General features: G+C 39.7%; 1 protein-coding gene across 3 annotated transcripts; it reads right to left on the bottom strand.

Annotated features, from left to right (window-relative positions):
* Positions 1-337: 337 nt before the first annotated feature.
* On the bottom strand, positions 338-14,857 carry BIVM (basic, immunoglobulin-like variable motif containing). Of its 3 annotated transcripts, none has more exons than XM_054272364.1 (11): positions 14,784-14,857; positions 13,132-13,732; positions 12,113-12,239; positions 11,089-11,184; positions 10,898-11,002; positions 9,047-9,141; positions 7,743-7,875; positions 5,423-5,494; positions 4,465-4,548; positions 2,785-2,881; positions 338-1,829 (listed from the first exon to the last, which is right to left on the bottom strand). In XM_054272364.1, exons 2-11 carry the CDS (start codon positions 13,619-13,621, stop codon positions 1,539-1,541), a joined length of 1,590 nt encoding a protein of 529 aa, XP_054128339.1. In that variant the 5' UTR covers positions 13,622-13,732; positions 14,784-14,857; the 3' UTR covers positions 338-1,538. The 3 variants fall into 3 exon arrangements, with proteins under 3 accessions (XP_054128339.1, XP_054128340.1, XP_054128341.1); XM_054272365.1 differs by lacking the exon at positions 14,784-14,857 and adding an exon at positions 14,359-14,374; XM_054272366.1 differs by lacking the exon at positions 5,423-5,494.
* Between the last annotated feature and the right edge of the window lie 2,806 nt (positions 14,858-17,663).

Below are 17,663 nucleotides of genomic sequence, written 5' to 3'. Positions count from 1 at the left end.
TAAATCCCCTAAAGAACACAGCTCAAGTACTCCAAACAAAGCTGAGACCATCAGCCCAAACTCAGCTTGCAAAAACAGGGGCTGAAAATAGCTCATCCGGAAAATAAAATTTCAAAACCTATATATTTTGTTTAGTCATGAGGCTGCAGGCTTTGAGAAATTAAATAGCAGAAGTCACAGTGGCTGCACCAAGCACCATTTTTTATGACCCAAGGGATCTTACCTACTTTGCTAAGCATTAGTTGCAACTCTGATCTGTCGCATACCTACTTTGCTGAAGACCTTCACTAAATGCAGGGCCATCATTTCCAAGACAAATGAAAAGCAAACAACAAGATAGAAAACAATTTTTATTGAATGAACAAAAGTCTAAAAGTCTCCCATTTTTGGTTAACAAAAGCAGCAACCTACAAAACCCCTGCATTCCATGACAAATCTTTTTATGTCAAAAAATTAATCCTTGAGCAGGTATGAACATTTGTACACAGAACAATACAACTGTTGAGATGTGTTTGGGCAAACAACTGGATTTATCAAGCAAAGAGAAAAAGAAAAAGGAAAAAAAAGAATTCACCAGGGACACCTGAAAAAGCTTGAATTGTGTGCTGGCTGAGAGGTATATCATCGGGGCTGCCAGCAATTTTCAGCACTTGCATCCCCTTCACACAAAATGAAAAAAGCAGCAGACAAAGGACAGAGATTTAAACTGAACAGGGAAAAGAACTGCCAACAGAACCCAGTGTTCAGCTAGCTCATTTGGCTAATGGTAAATGCAGCTTTTAATACTTAATTTCATAAGCTTGTGTTAAGTGAGTCCGTGCTCTCAGGAGGCTCCAGGGTAAGAATTCAGCCACTTTACCCACAGAGCAAAAGTAATAGAGAAGTTCCATCCTCGAACAGGTGATTCCTCAGAGTCAAAAACAGGCAACCAGATAAGGGAAAAGGAACTATGACCTGCTTGACAAGATATGATTATCTGACTGACAAAAGTCAAATGGGAATTAAATGGAGAACGTACATTCTCTTTGTAAATCCAACAAGGTTTTCTAACCTATGTGATCTTTTGTTTCATTTGCAATGGATATGGGCAGCCTTACTAAAATGAAGTGCTAAAAACAAAGGCAATGCTTACTTTTATCCTTACACCATTTGCAGAATAACCCTTTTTTATAATACCATAATTTTTCATGCTTTTGAACAATAAATATATTCAACGAAGTCTGTTTATTACACTGACTGATTTCAACCTGCTCTTTTGTTTTCACAGATCAGGACATAGTACAATTATTTCAAAAGAAATGATTGATTTTGCTATCATATTCACCTTTGATTGCAAAATTACAACAATCTGTGCTTATCTGTCACTTTATACATCAGATCTCATCTATTGCAACCATATCAACATATTTATTTAATAATTATGAAGCTGTATCTTATACCATAATTTCTATTCTTATGTGTTCTAGGACTAATAAATCCCTAATATGTTTTGATTAAAACTAACTTTAATATATCAACTCTATCATCTAAAGTTAATTTTAATCATTTCCATCATAATCATTGTAACTCTGATACCCACTGTTCCTCCTCTCCCGAAGATTAGATTTCTTCCACACAGATTCTTGATGAAAGCTAGCACTGAAAGATCGACCCAGTCGCCCATGTTGTTTCTTAGATATATTGTCTTCACTCTCAGATTTGGAAATTCCTTGCCCTTGTGTTTGGGACTGTTTATTCTGTCTAACGTTCCCAAATGGAAAATTCCAAGGACCAAATCTTTGCCAGTTAAGTCTCTGAAAGGCAATGATGCAATGAAGATTTCCTCCAACCTAATCAAAGAAAAAAAGGTTCTTTGTTAAATGCACACCACAGGCACATTTCTAACATACATAGATACTTGATATCAATATTTTGGCAAGTAACATGATACTTTCAAAAAGAAAGCAAACAAGAAGTGCCACAACACACAAACCAGGAAAAAGAATAAAAAACAACAAACAACAAAACACCACAAAATCATATACAGAAATACACAACTTGCATCAAACAGTTCTGATTATTTCCCAGATTCAATTACTACTTTCTTATTAATCTTTTTAATCCTTTTAAGCTATCCATTATATCCTTCATGGGCCAGTATCACTCATCTTCTGCTAGTCTTTTTTTACTTTCTAGCTATCTTCTCAGCAATTAGCTGTTCTGGACCATTCTGATCTTGCTGACAGAGTCTTCCACAGGGTCTTCACATCTGAAATAATCTCTACAGTCTATTATTTCTCACAGAGTTTCAGTCTGCAGATCACAACATCCTCCACCCATGAGATACAAGCCCTATCTATAGGAAAGAAAGCCACATGCATTGACAGTAACTCAAGGGAGACACACATTCACTTATGCCTGATCCTACTCAATTGTACTTTCTTTCCCACTTAAATGTCATTGGAGGGTCACACCCCAAAGGTTATGCAATTTGTCTGCAGAACATCCCTATACTTGCTGCAGCTACATTTTAAACCAACAAAGTTAAATATTCTGACCAAATACATTCTGTATACAAAGATATCCTGGTCCATCCTGGCATATACTAAGCTACTGATGTTTTAGATCTCATCCAGTGAGTAAATCTAAATGACTTTGGTATGCAAGAACCCACATTATACTTTTGTCTTCAGCAACAGTTCATAACAGAACAAATTCCTTTAGTGAGGTTATCTTACACTTCTGAAGTATGAGCAAGTTTGCAAAAACCTGCCATGAGTTTCCTCCCATCCTAGTTTACCTTACCTTCTTTGTTTTTCGATGTTGCAATCCTCTCTCTAGGTGTCGAATATCTAGATATTCTGGATTTTGAGTGTTTAGGTCAGTGACAATATCTGTCCACCTACAGAATAAAATCATTACTACTCAGGTGATATTTATGAAACTTCAGCAGCACGAAGACTCATATACACATAGACACAAATACAGACCTGTAGCTTTAGTCTTATCAGTGATTTAAAGATAAATGAATGTGTAAAGTTACAAAAGCCTCAATATTAAAGACATCAAACTAGATGTAAAAATGTCACTTTTAATCAAAGCATTCACAGTGATTATTCCTGCTCTTGAGAAACACCTTCCAAAATGAATAAGAGCACCATGAGTCACAGTTACATTCCTTACACTTAGCAATTCATCAGTTTGGAAAAGAAAGAAGCAAAGCGTGGTTTAGGCAAGGAGAAACATTAGCCTTTTTGAAATTTAAACCTCTCCTACCCTTTTGTATTATTTTGCTCAGTTCCTTGGTTTCTTTTGCACACTAAATGCACTTTTACCAGACAGCTCTCATCATAACTCATTCCTACACTTTATTTAATTCTAAACTTTCAATTCAATCACTTCCCATTCACTCAGCTTTTCAAAGATTCATAATTCCTTCCAGCCCAACTGAAACAAATACTTTCACATTGCAGACCTCTTTAAACCTACATCACCTTTTCATTTCTATCAATGTCTAACTACCTGTTTCTTTCTAACACCATCCTCCAAGTTGAGAAAATACATTTCTACTCCAACCTTTGCCCCCTTTCCTTAAGCACACAGCATTCTGCCAGCTCTCAGTGGGAATGCAACAGGAGGAAGAATGTCTCCACAATCAAAATTAGTATTAGAATGGTTTTATTATATATTCTGAAACTTCTTCCTGTGCCACTTGTAGCTAATATACCACATGACAAAGTTCTATCCTTGGGACCTACAATATGCCATTTCTCAGTAATCATATGCATACTGTGATTTCAATTTTGTTGCACTTAATCTCATAGTCCAAAATAGCCAGGTATTTGCAGTTATTGACCAGGTCACATCACTGACAAAAAAAAAATTAAATATAACCAATCCATGATATTTCTACACAGCACCCCCTAGTTCTCCTAGTCTATACATCCAGTTTAGACACCAACTTTGTTTGAGTCAAACCTCATCTTAAATGCACTGTTTGAATGCACAGATAAGCAAATAACACAACAGAGTACAGGCTGCACCTGCTTCTGAGTAAGGAGAATATCCTGTGCACAATCTCAGCAGCAGCAGAATATTCTGTGCACATCCCAGACACAGCCTGTGGATGTCCTCAGCTCCAGTGCAAACTCCTCCAAGGGCCATGCAGTCTGTAAGTCACAACTGGCATGATGACAGCTGAAACTGCCCTTTCTTCCTGACTACTATGAGCTGTGTCACACTCAAACAAGAGATGTGGGCTCTCAGCAGCCCACATATGTTCTGACAGGTGATATAAAACTGCAGAGCCAGCCTTGAAGTCAAAACACAAAGCTTCTCCCTAAAGCAGCATCTGTTTCTATTAGATACATATATATACACATGTATATATTCATTCAAAAGAACTAAAAAGTCACTCAGTGACTCTGGGAACCACAAACTGTTTTGAGAGAAAACATTCTTTTACATTCTTACCAAGTAACATACCTTTTACAATGTATTGTTGGATGCTTTCTGCTGGGCTCTCCAATTAAGATCCAATATTCTACTTCTTGCTGCAAGACACGACCTCTGTTCAATAGAAGATACAATCCTAGTGAGATTTATTGTGCATACTAAAAAGAAAAAGATATTGACAGTCTCTTGTTCTTTTTAGGAATTTCTACAACATTTAAAATTGTTTCCTCAGTCAAACTAAAAACCAGCTCCTGTGCTGTAGTGCTCACAAGTGCGTACAGGGAACCTTTTGTTTCACAAGGCCTGAAAGCAAATCTTGGGATGCTACTGCATGTTATTTGAGAGGAAGACAGATTTTTCACTAAAAGCAGTTTTATTTGGATGAATGACAGTCTGGTACATGATGTAAATATAAATATATAGGAAACAACAGAAATAAGAGTTGTGGAAAGCCACAAATGTGGTACAAACAGCTTCCTCCCTATCCGTGATGTCTAACATGAAAGAGTCCTTTCCACTATTTTTAAACTATACCTTGGCTGACAGTTGTTACTAAGACAGTTGTTACTAAGAGCTGTAGGGTAATCTGTAAGAACAAAACTGGCAACTTCAAACTCTTCCTTCCAAACATTCAATACCAGATACTGAAATCCAAACCTTTGAACTAATACTACTTTGCAATCAACTTCCAAGAAGCTCAAAGCTTGCAGTAACCTTGTCAAGGAAAATTTCTGACAGGTATTAGGGCAAAACTGATGAGACACACAGGACTGCTCTGTGACTTCCTGTGTATAATTATTTCATGAAAAACTACATCAGTTTCAACAGTGACAAAACCTGGCATTTTTCTGCCTGGGGTATTAGACAGCATATGGCCTTACTGCTTGGAACAATTTGTTTACTTTCAAAAAATTCCCTGTAAAATAACAATGTATTCCATCAGTGCAAAGATGGGAAACCAAGATACAGGATAGATTGATGGACTTACCTAAAGTCACACTGGAAGTCTGTGGTTGAACTGGGAACCGAACCCAGGTCTCCCGAGTCCAAATCCAGCAACCTAAGATCATACAGGAAGTCTGTGGGTGACCTAAGAACTGTCTCTAAGCTCAGCCTAGCAACCTATCCACCCACTTCTTTTGGGACCTAAAATAGCTGGGTTTTTAAATAAAAACTTCAGCTGGGTTTTTAAATAAAAACTTTACTTTGTAAGTGCAAAAACAGATAAACAGATAAGAACTGCTCCAGAATCTATTGGTAGTCCTACTGAAAACAAAACTTATTTTTTTCCTCAGTAGGATCAGAAAATTCAAAGAAAACAGGATGCTCATCTGGTCTGACCTCCAGCCTAAAGTAAGGCTATAAAAGCTTCTTGAACTTATTTCATGCTACATTGTTAGAAGAGAACTATTGTTAAGAAAGAAAGCTGATGTCAACTTAAAAATAACATCACTAGTGACTAAGAATCCATTTCAGCCATGGGTAAATGGCTCATTACTAAACAACATAAATTTAAATTAGTTAAAAGGCATGTTATGTTTCCACACACTGGACCATATTATTTTTCAGACTGTATTTTTGATCTAGTAAACTTTTGTTTTTACTTTGGTCTTCTAGTGCAGATTCTTCCCAACTGATTGAGTAAGCAAGAGATTAACATTTTGGTAAACTCAAGTAGACTGATATGTTGGACTTCTACTTTGGCAATATTTTTTATACTCTTCTCACAAACCTGGCAAGTCAGTGAACTCAGTCTCAATAAAAAACTGTATTCTTTCATTCATATATTAAAATCTTTAATTAACCCTATGATAATCTTCACACTGGGAACCAATTAGATTTGAATGATCATGCTTTACCACCCCAATCAATGACCATTCTTAACTCCAAAAGCAGAGCTAGCATTCTCTATTCCTTGATGTGACCCTACCTCAAAGTCAGACTGCACAGGAAGCAAATAGGCAGAAGTTCACCTTATACTAGTGACCTACATTTTTCATCGTTTAACATTCCCCAATTCTGGTATCTGCTAATTTTCTCAGGGATTGACTACTTATGCTCTATGATAATACTAATAAATACTGACCAATGGCTGAACACAGAGAAAATCCAACAGAATCCTTTAATACATACCATGTTTGCAACCCCTCTGAGAGAGGAAAAACAGCTTAATGTGACTCAGTGAATGAGTAAAACAAACTACTCTCCTCAAGAGAGTGCACAGAGTGCTCTACAACACATAGCACTACAGCAAGCAGCAAGGTAAATGCCTTGCAAAAGCTAATACATATCTCAAGAATTAATATTTTTAAAGTTAAAATGTGTGGATTTAATGCAAGACTCTCCCCAAATTCTGTATGAATATTAATGCTATTACCTTTTTTTTTAATCCCTATTTAATTGAAAACTATATCAACTATTGCGTTATACTATCCTAGTAGTGTCACTCTGACAAATCTGAAATTATTATACAGGAAACTGTATTTTTATTCTAAAATAACTCTCATATTAAGCTTTTAGATGTACTCCAGCATTTCAAGCATTGTTAAAAAAAGCTCAACCTAATGTCTTAGCCCAAAGATCTCTTCTAGCTTTTCTTCCCCCATTCCCTCCCAATTCCTGGTAACAAATTCTTCACACATCTTTACTTTTCTGTGCCTTACATGCCAGTAGCTGGAGTTTGCCATCACCTTTATTAGTCAGTATTAATGCAACAAAACTATGTAACCTGTGATATCTACACAACCCCTGCTATTGCCATACTCAAGCACTGGTTTCTAAATGTAAATTTCATCCCATCCACCTCATGAAGGATTAATATCATTGTAGACTTTTGGCTTCTAGTTTATAAAGGAAAATTGCAACATACACACACTTTCTTTGTTTTCCTTTCCAAAATCTCTAGGAACAGACTCTCCCCAAAATTACCTGGCTTTTTATTGTAAGCCATAAAAAAACCCCACCTGGCTTTTTTTCAGCCCATATGTTTTTATTTTTCAGATTAGTTACCTTCACTTATCCTTCAATAAAATAACTACCTTCTCTCTACATGGCTAGAAGGTCTTAAAAAACCAATTTCTTAATACCACTCAAACTTTTCTGTTTTAAGTTCTCTCAATGTAGTCTGTTTAGTCATGTTACATTTTAAGTCAGTCCCTTCAAATCCCAATGTAGTGTTTTTGTAGCTCAGACAGATGCCTATATGACACAAACTGAACCATTATTTATGGAGAAAAATTGTATCAATTTGCAGTAATTTTTTTCTGTATGTTTCTTCCACTAAAATAAGCATAAACACAGTATCTTACCTATAGGCTTTACTAGCTTTTACTGGGGTTGCTTCAAATCCAATTGGGCAAAAATAATGATTTTGGCAATGGTAGATGTAGGCCATTGATTCATCCTTCAGTCCACGGGTTAGCTTGGCTAGGGCCCCTGCAGCTACACAGAAAGATCAGGTTACAGGCCAGGCTTTGGGTCCTGTGTAACACAGTCAGCAGACAAAAAACACCTATTTGACAACAAAGTAGTTATACTGCTTTTTAAGTGGGAGGACATGACCTGACAAGCACGCACAAAATACACTACGATTTCAAACTTATTACTTTTTTGTATCAGGCAGGAAATTAAACACTATCTGCTGCACATTCTGTACCAGGGAAAGGCAATATAATTTATGCTTTATGTTTAGATCAAAATCAAACTTAAAAAAGAATCAGAAGTATCTCTTAACCCAAGAAATACACACTGCAACAGAATGCAGTCCCAGCTGCCCTAGGTCAGATGTGGCACCCATTGATGATAATACTGAAACCACAGAAAACACACAAACATTTTGGTATCATGAGCCTCTTGCAGCTTCCTAGTCTCAGGAACACACAGAGGCATGCAATGGTTTATAATGTGACCACAGTGCTCAGTTTCAGGAGAAGACTAGAAGAGGCACTGAAACATGACAATTTTCAAGTGGGATGTCAAGAAAAAAAACCAATCCATTTTAATAATATCTTAAACTTCTCAGCATGATTCTGTGCTTTCAAAGAACCTTTCAGTTGTGAGGTAATTACCCAGGTTATACCAAAGGCTAGTAAATGGCACATGAAAGTAAAATTTTTTAAACAGCACATCTAAAAAGTGGACAAAAATGCAGCTTCATAAGCTAATTGAGAATAATCACCTAACTTTAGAGAGAGATGTTAGCTACAGCCAGGCAGAACAGTTCATTACCTTTAAAACTGGGTTTTTTAAAGCATAAAGCATTTAGTAAGAACAAATTGTTTTTGTTCTCCCAGTGGATGGCAGCAAAGAAATCCTCACACACACCAACACAGAACTGGAAATGCAGTTGTTTTCCTGGGTATCTTAAAATTCCAATTCTGTGACAGCAGAATACATAGCACAGAATGTATTTTGTCATAAGAAAAGTATAAATGAAATTTTTAGCTAAATAAGAGAAAAAGTAAAACCAGAAAAATCAGCCAACTTGGAGCTATTTGATACCTTATATTGGACTGGAAGTACTACTTACAGACTTTGTCCTGTCAAAAGTACACACTGCAGGATTTTTCAATTTATACACTGTGAAATGAATGCTTTAGCATTAGCTACGTACCAGTTTCTCCAGCTGTCTTGTTCTTCCCATGAGGTTTATACAGAACATATGAGCATCCCTTGATATGGAAGTGATCATTTATCTGCCTAAACCATCTGAAACAATAAGCTTAAAGATTGTAGCAACTCAAGAGTTATTAAATGCAATTTCATTTCTCATACTTTTCCTGTGCTTTGACAGTTTAGGAAAAAAAGTCTTGGTGTGCTACTAAGTACCTACCTCACTAATATTTAGATTGTAGATGACCACAACACCCAATACAAAACCTACAGGGAATACACACAGCCTTTTCCTTCATTTTGCTTTTCCAGACTTGACACAGATACATAATAACCAAAGATCTGGATGTGAAATGTTGATCCTATTGTGTTTAGCCCAGTCACCTCTAATGTTCAATTATTCAGTCTTTAGAAAGACACACAAATCCTGAGGTGCCAAACTTCAACTGTGATTTGTAGGGTACATAAATGAAATCTAAGACACCAGGAGGGACCCTCCAAGTGAGACTTTCTGTATATCCTGTTGGGTTTCTCTCACCTAAACTTCACAAAGCCTGAGCATTACAGGAGCCTCATACTGCAACTCCTCACTGCAGCACTAAGTGAGGACAGGCCAGCAATTTTTCCACATTAGAAGATTCAAATTCACATGTTTGAAGATAACACCTCAACCATAAAGCTATGTTGGGTAATGGGGATGGGTCCCAGCCCTTCTGTTTCCCAATCTGCTAAGCTCTTCAAAATTATTGGACAAGGCAGGGAAAAAAAGAAAAAAAAAACATGGGTAACTTTCTCTGCTGCACAGAAAATGCTCAGAGGAAATCAAATAAGAATTCTAAGTTTAACTTTTGTCTGTACAGACTGTTGACACAAAGAGACAGAATATTATATCAGCTTGATCTCTAAGAGTTACTCTACCATAAAGCTGCTATAGTCTGACATATTCCTGAAGAGATACAAATCCTGGATCTGAATTTCCTAAAGCAGGTAAGGAAATTTTCATTACATTTTCCAATGATCTAGCCAGTATGCTAGATGAACAATAGACTGCTGCCACATTTTCAAATCCAGCACAACCCTGATCTGCCAAATACTACATATTGCCCTAAAAAAAAAAAAAAAAACCTAAATCAAATACAATTCATGAAGCAAGCAAGAATACTGCAAAAGTTTTTAATCTCACCAAAATGTAACACACCAAAGCCCTGTCAAAATGCTCAGCACTCTAGTACAATATGCTTCTTGGCTCTGTTTAATCCTAGAATGTCTTATTACTTTAATATTTTTTAAAAAGTACAAAGAATTTAGGTTCAACCTTTAAATATCAGGAAACAGCAGAGCAGAAGTGATAAAAAATTTCAAAGTGTTTTGTGACTCCAGCCCCATGTTTTTGTTCCTGAACAGCTTCAATGCAGCAAGGATTCAGCACTACTTCATTTTCAGTTCTTAAATTACATTAAGCTAATAGTGTATCAATTGTCTTTTCAGGTCATTTCAGGGATATTACCAAGCATTTAACATGCATTTTGAAAAACAGGAAAGTAAGTGTAAAGAGAAAGTTTCCTAACCAGGAGACTAGACTCTAATATTAGAGTATTATAAAACTATTGCACAAACTGAACCAAAAACCAAATAGAATTTCACATTGATCTGACCTGTGTAACAACACCATTCAAAATGGCCAGTGCAAACAACTCTTTGAGAAGTTTCATTGTCAGAGTACTCAGGTATGCTTCATTACTCTAAAACTTAAGAGAATTATCATGTCAGCCCCTTTTTTTTTAAATAAATGAACTAGTACCATGTTTTTGAAGGTTCTATCTCTTAGCTCCATCAAAAGAACCAAACGTACCTCATTAGAGTTGTATTTCCAGTGAAGGGACCAAACCTAATCTCCTCAAATGGGGGCTGAAAACCCAGTATATGCAAGGCTTCTTCTTGAGTGATGGGGGGTAAACTTAAAAAAAACCCAAAAGTGTTGTAATTAGAAACGTATTTTTGACAATCTAGAGGCAAAGCAAAGCAGTCTATGTGTGACCTTACCTTCCAGCTCCCAGTGTACTATATAAGAAATTCCAGCAAGACACTAAGGATGAAATTCCACAGGAAGTCTTGTATTGAGGTCGGCTAACACAATACCTTAAACAGAAAACCTCAAACACATTAGTAACACAATCTTGACTTACATGTATGACAAACCTGCACTACTTTTTTGTGTGCTCTATCACTAAAGTGCCACGTTAAATTGAATGTTTTTATGTCATCTGTATTAAAACAAAAAAGCAACAAATCCAAAACAACTGTACCTTAAAAACAAAAATTAAGAAATACGTTAATCCATTTATTTGCCAGATGCCACTACCCTATTTCATATAAATCAGTCAAATTTCTAACAGCCCCATGGGAGTTTTGTACAAATGATCCTGTAGGAAAATATGATTCTGTACTAATATAATAAACGGTTTTATCCAGTCCCTTCCAACACGTGCCCTTGTGGCAAACCACTACCAATTTACTAATGAATGTCATTCTGGGCCACAGATTCCCTAGCTTAACTCCAACTTTCTGGTGTCACAGACAAAGTTAGAACCAGACAGATGCATTAAACTAATTGAATTAGTGAGCTATATTAATACAATAATGGTTGTATAGAAATGATGGATTCTGATCAAGTATTTCCCAATAACAAATAACATCAGAAGTAAAACATATCAGTGGTACATTTAAGGTTGCTTTTTGCCTGACCATGCTACTGAACTTGAATTTTGTTTTGCAATGAATCCCCATGAAAGTTTTTCCCTTTGCTGAAAGCAAAGGGCATGTTTAGAGAGAAAAATGTTTTAAGAATTTCAACAGATGGGAGGGAAGCTAATTTTTCTTCTAGAATGCATGAGACAGTGCGTACATGTTTAACATCTCTACTAAAAAAAAATTACAAAGACATTATTGAGAAGTTTGAAATCAGGTAACTAGCAACAGTGTTTACTGAAGAACTACATGGTTAGTGTAGTTCATAAATTCCTAACTTCATAAATGAATCCATAAATACTATTTGAAGTATTTATACCATCTCCGAAGGTCCAACACTTTTCTCTCCTTCACGTCTTCAAGAGCTGAACGTTGAGGACACTCCCTGTATTGTTTGCTTTTTTTGTCCACGGATTTTTTCTTTGTCCCTTGTTTCTTCATGTTTCCTGCAAACCAAATTTCAGAATCAAATGAATATCTAGTTTGCTATTGGCAGCTTTCTTCTTGAGTACTTTTAGTAATAGCATACAGGAGACACCAGTTGTGCTAGTAAGCGTAAACTGGGACTAAACATTAACTGAAAGGAGAAAGCTCAAATACATAATCTAAATTGTCAACAGGTTTGTAAAGCTGCCGTTAGCTCTGTAAACAACATGGAGTTTAGATCATGAACAGAATTAATGATGACCTGCCCAACTGTTTAGAGAGATAAGTCAATCTGATTATTCTAATGCATTAAATCACCCAACCCAGAAATAGACTCAGACCAACGTGGACCTCCCATCTCCTAACACTATGTAGGAACAGAACATAATTAAATGCTTGTTTTTCAATGCCAGCCTTGCAACCAGCTACAGTTTCGGACAAAAACTTATATGCAAACCCATTAATAATAATATACACCCAAAGTCTTTTCCTTTTTATATGCCTCTGTGACAGTAGAAAAAGGAGAGCTGAGCCACATGCTAAAGCAGAAATATTTTTGTCCTCTTTTGAAGCCATACATCCAGATGCATAATATACTAGCTCCTATTAAAACAAAAGAAAAAAAACCCACTCCAACAACACTGTGGGAAGGCCAGGGGGGAAGAAACCACCCCAAATACCACACAGTTAAGCAGAAGTCAGCCTTGCTTTGGATCCACTTCTCCTGGCAGTTACACTTGATTTTCACTCCTTTTCTCTCTCCTATCCTGATGAGCAGGCTCCTTGAAATGAAGTACAGGCTCTTGTGCAACACTTCTTCACTGGACACGTGAGATGCCCAGCTCCCTTCACAAACAAGCCAGAAACACGAAGCCTTTCCCTTTCACATCAAAACATCACCATCTCACTCACCTGCTTTGCTCTTCAGATTTGAGTTCCCACCATTGAACTCAGATTTGTCTATTTCCCATGCCAGTGGAAGCTTTCCAAGTTTGCCAGGCAAGCTTTCCAAGTTAGCATCCTCATTGTAGATAATCTCTGAAGCACCAGTTTGAACGCTGAGTAAGTTAGGTGTGTTATTCCCAACATTTAAGGCAGCACTACTTGATAGGCAGGCACTAACTGAAGCACTTGGACTTTTACAAATAGATGTGACTCTGTTTAAAAAAGCATAGTCTGAGCAGATGGTATAAAACTTCTCCCTTGTATGAGTCACAGGACATCCCCATGGATAATGCCCATCTTCCCTAGACACCAAGGATGCAGCGGAGGCGTCTGACATGCAGTATGGCTTCACGGGATCGTGAAGAGAAGCTTCTGGGGATTCTTTCCCAGGTCTGTTTTCAGTGTTGCCATTATTTCCAGAACCATTTTCTTTTTCATCTTCTGAAATAGTAGGCATTGAACAATACTAAGAGTATTGCACAGTGAAGAATATTTTTTCTTTATGCTTTAATTACAACAGGGTTTTCATCATTGCCTCCATTGCCTCTGCAAGGTATCAACGAGGTACCTGAAAAAAAATGCTGAGTTAGTACAGGTGTCTCATTCAGCATACAACATACACAAAGCTTATCTTTGAACTCATAGCCAATAAAAGCTGAAATATCCTTTGAGCTACCACAACACAACAGGATGTCTTTCCCTAAGCCTCTCTAGAACTCTACAATCAGCACTTTTTATCATTTGTGAGGTGCCAACAGCATACACCGCAGTGATATCATGATGAGGTCATAATAATTACACTTATAAACCAGCACACAAATAAAAAAATTTAAAAATTAAAAGCTTTCTACATGTTCCTGCTTGTGGTTGCTTTCTTCTATCCCTTACAGTCACAATACACTGTGAAATACAGAATAATTTATACAAATTAATAAATCATCATACAGCAATTTAAGGTCATAATTTAAGGTATTAATTCTGCTGAATCCTGCAAACTTTTGCTGCAAGTGAAGTTCAAGCATACAACTACAGTAACTACAACCTTATCGACTGTAAATTGACAACATCAGCCTCAATCTGTTCCAGTGCTTTCCTCCTATAGCTGTTAAAGGTTGCCTTTTATTTTTACGTGCCTCTTATTCTTCAAGACGTGAGAAAGAAAAGCAGGTTTTGTTTATGGCAGCTAAGAATTACCAAAAGCAAATTTAGACGGCTGGCTGGCTTGCTTTAAACGATCACTTTTAAAGGGCAAGCTGACAGCGTGTGTGTTATCTGTCATCTCAGCAGCTCGCACGTCTGCAGACACGCGCCGCAGATGGGAACCTGGCGCGAGGGAGGCAGGAATTCCGCTCCGCAGCCTCCTCCTGCAACACCGGCTCCGGGCCGCTGCCCCGCACCTGCAGCGCCCCGGGAGCGCCTCGGGGCCGGCCGGGTTCCGCCTGGCGGAGCGCAGGGACACATCCAAACACCCGCCCTTCCCCCCGCGCTGCCGCCAGTCGGCTCCGGAGCGCACAGCCGCGGGCTGGGGGAAGGGGCCCCCCGGGACCGTGGGCTCGCTCCCCTCCTGGGCGCCTGCGAGCGGCAGCGAGGGCGGCGGGGCTGCCCCCGGCCCGTGTTACCTGCGCGGAGCGGGGCTCGCCGGCGTCGCCTCCCCGGCCGCGGCGGAGCGGGGACGCGGGCGCGCCGGAAGCAGACTCAGCCGCGCGCTCACCTGCGCGCCCCCGCCGCCCCCCGCCTCCTCCGCCGCCGGCCCGCACCAACTCCCGCCGCCGCACGGGGACGGGGGGAGGCGCGGGGCTGCCCGGCGGCCACGGCCGCACTCCCGCTGAGGGCCCTCACGGTGCCTCGGAGGAAGCAGTGGCGAGCGCCTCCCGGCTGGGCCGCGACTGCGCCTCGGCGCCGTGAGTGGCGCCTCTTCGGTCGCCCTCCCCCCCATTTGCGCCCTCATGGTCTCGCCCGCTGGTGCCCCGCGGGCGGGCGGGGGAGGGAGGGAAGGGAGGAGCGGGTCGGGGATGGCGGGGGCGGGAAGCGCCGCCTGTGTGGGGGCTCAGCGCGGAATGGTGAGAAACAGAGGGAGATGGGCCTGCTCAGCCTCGGGAAGAGACGGCTGAGAGGGGATCTCATCCATGTCTATAAGCATTGAAGGGAAGGTGCCAAAAGGATGGAGCCAGGTTCTGCTCGGTGGTGCCGAGCAATAGGACGAGAGGCAGAGATCGATGCGCAGGAAATTGGACCTGAATATGAGGAAGAACTTATTTACTCTGCAGGCTAGCAAACATTGGAACAGATTGTCCAGAGAGCCTGTGGAGTCTCCCTCACTGGAGATACTGAAGGGCCGTCTGGATGCAATCCTGTGCAATGTGTTCTGGGCTGACCCTGCCGGGGCAGGGAGCTTGGACCAGATTACCTTATATTTGCACCAGGGTTTGTTCCCTGAGAGTAGTAAGAACATCTGCAACAATGCTGCTGTAAAACTGTGTGAAGGAACGAAAGTTTATTTCAGGTAACACTGTCCGGAACTGCTGACAATATTTGTCATCCTGCACTGCGGTCAGCATGAACAACACTGAAGATGCAACTGGAGCTGTTCTGCTACTGCCACAAATATGTAAAATTAATTAATTTTTAAATATTCAGATCGATTTTATTACAAAGTCGTTATGAAATTTTAAATAAAATATCAAAAAGTTATATTATGTCCTGCTGACAGAAGATTCACTCCTGGCAATTACGACACTGTGCCTCAGTCCACAGAGCCTCTACTCCCAGCAATACTTTCTGTGAGAGGTACTGCAATTAATGGAAAAGCAAAACAGAATCTAATATCTCCTGAATTGCTAGTGTTATTTGATGGTTCTCAGTGGTTAGGCAGAGCTGAATTGCCAAAGTGCTTGAGCAATTGAGGTACAGCCATGTTTGTCATCCCCTGGACATGAGAGGCCCTAGATCACATTCCATAGTTTATGTGGCTTACCCTGAGGCAACCTGCCCCTTGTAAAGGAGAGCATCCCTTTTGCCTTTGCCAGCTGGAAGCCTGTTAAGCCTTAGTCGGCCAACAGCCTTTGATATAATTAAATAATTCTGCCTCCAAAGCGTCTTTATCTGAGCCAAATTATAGGCATTAGGATAACAGCGATGTTGGCTTTGCCAGCCAAGGCTAAAATTAGGTTGCATGATTTATCTTATAACTTGTTTGGGTGCTGACAAATAGTGCCAAATCTCTGCATGGATTCCCTGAGCTGCACTTATGTGGAGGAAAAAAAGCTGGAGGAGAGAACATCAGGAGGGTGGAAGTGTGTCACCTTTACTTCAACACTATTGTGCTTTTTTTAACATGTCAGTGCCATCCTGCTAAGAGGAGGAAGCATGATCTGTGAATTCTACAGCTATCAAATTTCTTTTTAATTAAAAATATCTTTAAAGTTCTCTGTCACTAGAGGAGACTGGCTTCTCTCATGCAGCAAAATATGAGGAGTGTGATTTCTGCCTGTAAAACACATCAGGAGAGTAAAGACAGGGAAAGGAGAGGAGCTAAAGAGTCATGGATATACAACAGAGTCTGTGTGAATTTTTTGACTGGAAATTGTAAGTCTTCTAACTGCTGAATGTCCTGAAAAACTATGTTTTTAAAAGCTGGAGCTTGGTAATATTTAAGGCATTTTGTAATGACATTGTTGGATAGAAAAGACTCTCTTCATCAACCCAAGTTGTCATTTCTCAGCTTGAAATTTTCTTCAAACAAGTGCTTTTTGTGTGCTTTTCTCTAAGCATATTTGCAATATTTCAAAATGTAAAATACAAAATCTTTTTGAAATTCCTGAGTCCTTGATGATGAATTTCAGTTTTCTTTATTGTTTGCCTTAACAAGAGAGAAGCAGTCAGGAGCCAAGTTGAAAGTATCTTAGAGGTCTTTTCCAACCTAAATGATTCTGCATGTAGTTAAGAGCAGCATTAGTGTTTGGGACCAGCTCTCTGCAGTTGGAGGCTGGATTATTTGACAAAGGGCCATGGAATCACCATGGAATCACGGCTGCGTTGTGCGATTGCCCCGGTGGCAGCGGGTGAGGTGCCCCCTCACCTCTGCTCCAGACAATCCCAGACCTGCACTACCAGCAGCCACACATCACAGAGTCACAAAGGCGTTAAGGGAGGAAGGGACCTCGGGAGATATCTAATCCAATGGCCCAGCCAAGGCAGGGTCACCTGGAGCAGGTGGCATGGGAACACCGTGGGTTTGGAATGTCTGCAGAGAGGAAGCCACCACGGCCTCCATGGGCAGCCTGTTCCAGGGCTTTGCCACCCTCAGCTCAAAGAAACTCTTCACCTCCAGCTGCTCAGGGGAGGATTTTGAAAACACATTTTCCGGATTGTAAACTCCACTTCCCACCCTAAAGTTTGGGAACGGAGTGAAGGGAGGCTGGGGGGAAGAACTTCAGCTCCTGGCAGGGGTTAAAGAGCGGCTCGGAGATGTCCGGGGGGCGGACCGTCAGAGCCAGCTG

The sequence above is a fragment of the Melozone crissalis genome, unplaced genomic scaffold, assembly GCF_028551555.1.
Source record: "Melozone crissalis strain CALT ecotype California unplaced genomic scaffold, PUWL_Pcris_2 ptg000013l_1, whole genome shotgun sequence".
NCBI lineage: Eukaryota > Metazoa > Chordata > Aves > Passeriformes > Passerellidae > Melozone > Melozone crissalis.
The sequence above is the reverse complement of the archived record's forward strand: the minus strand, read 5'-3'. Positions and strand labels throughout refer to the sequence as shown.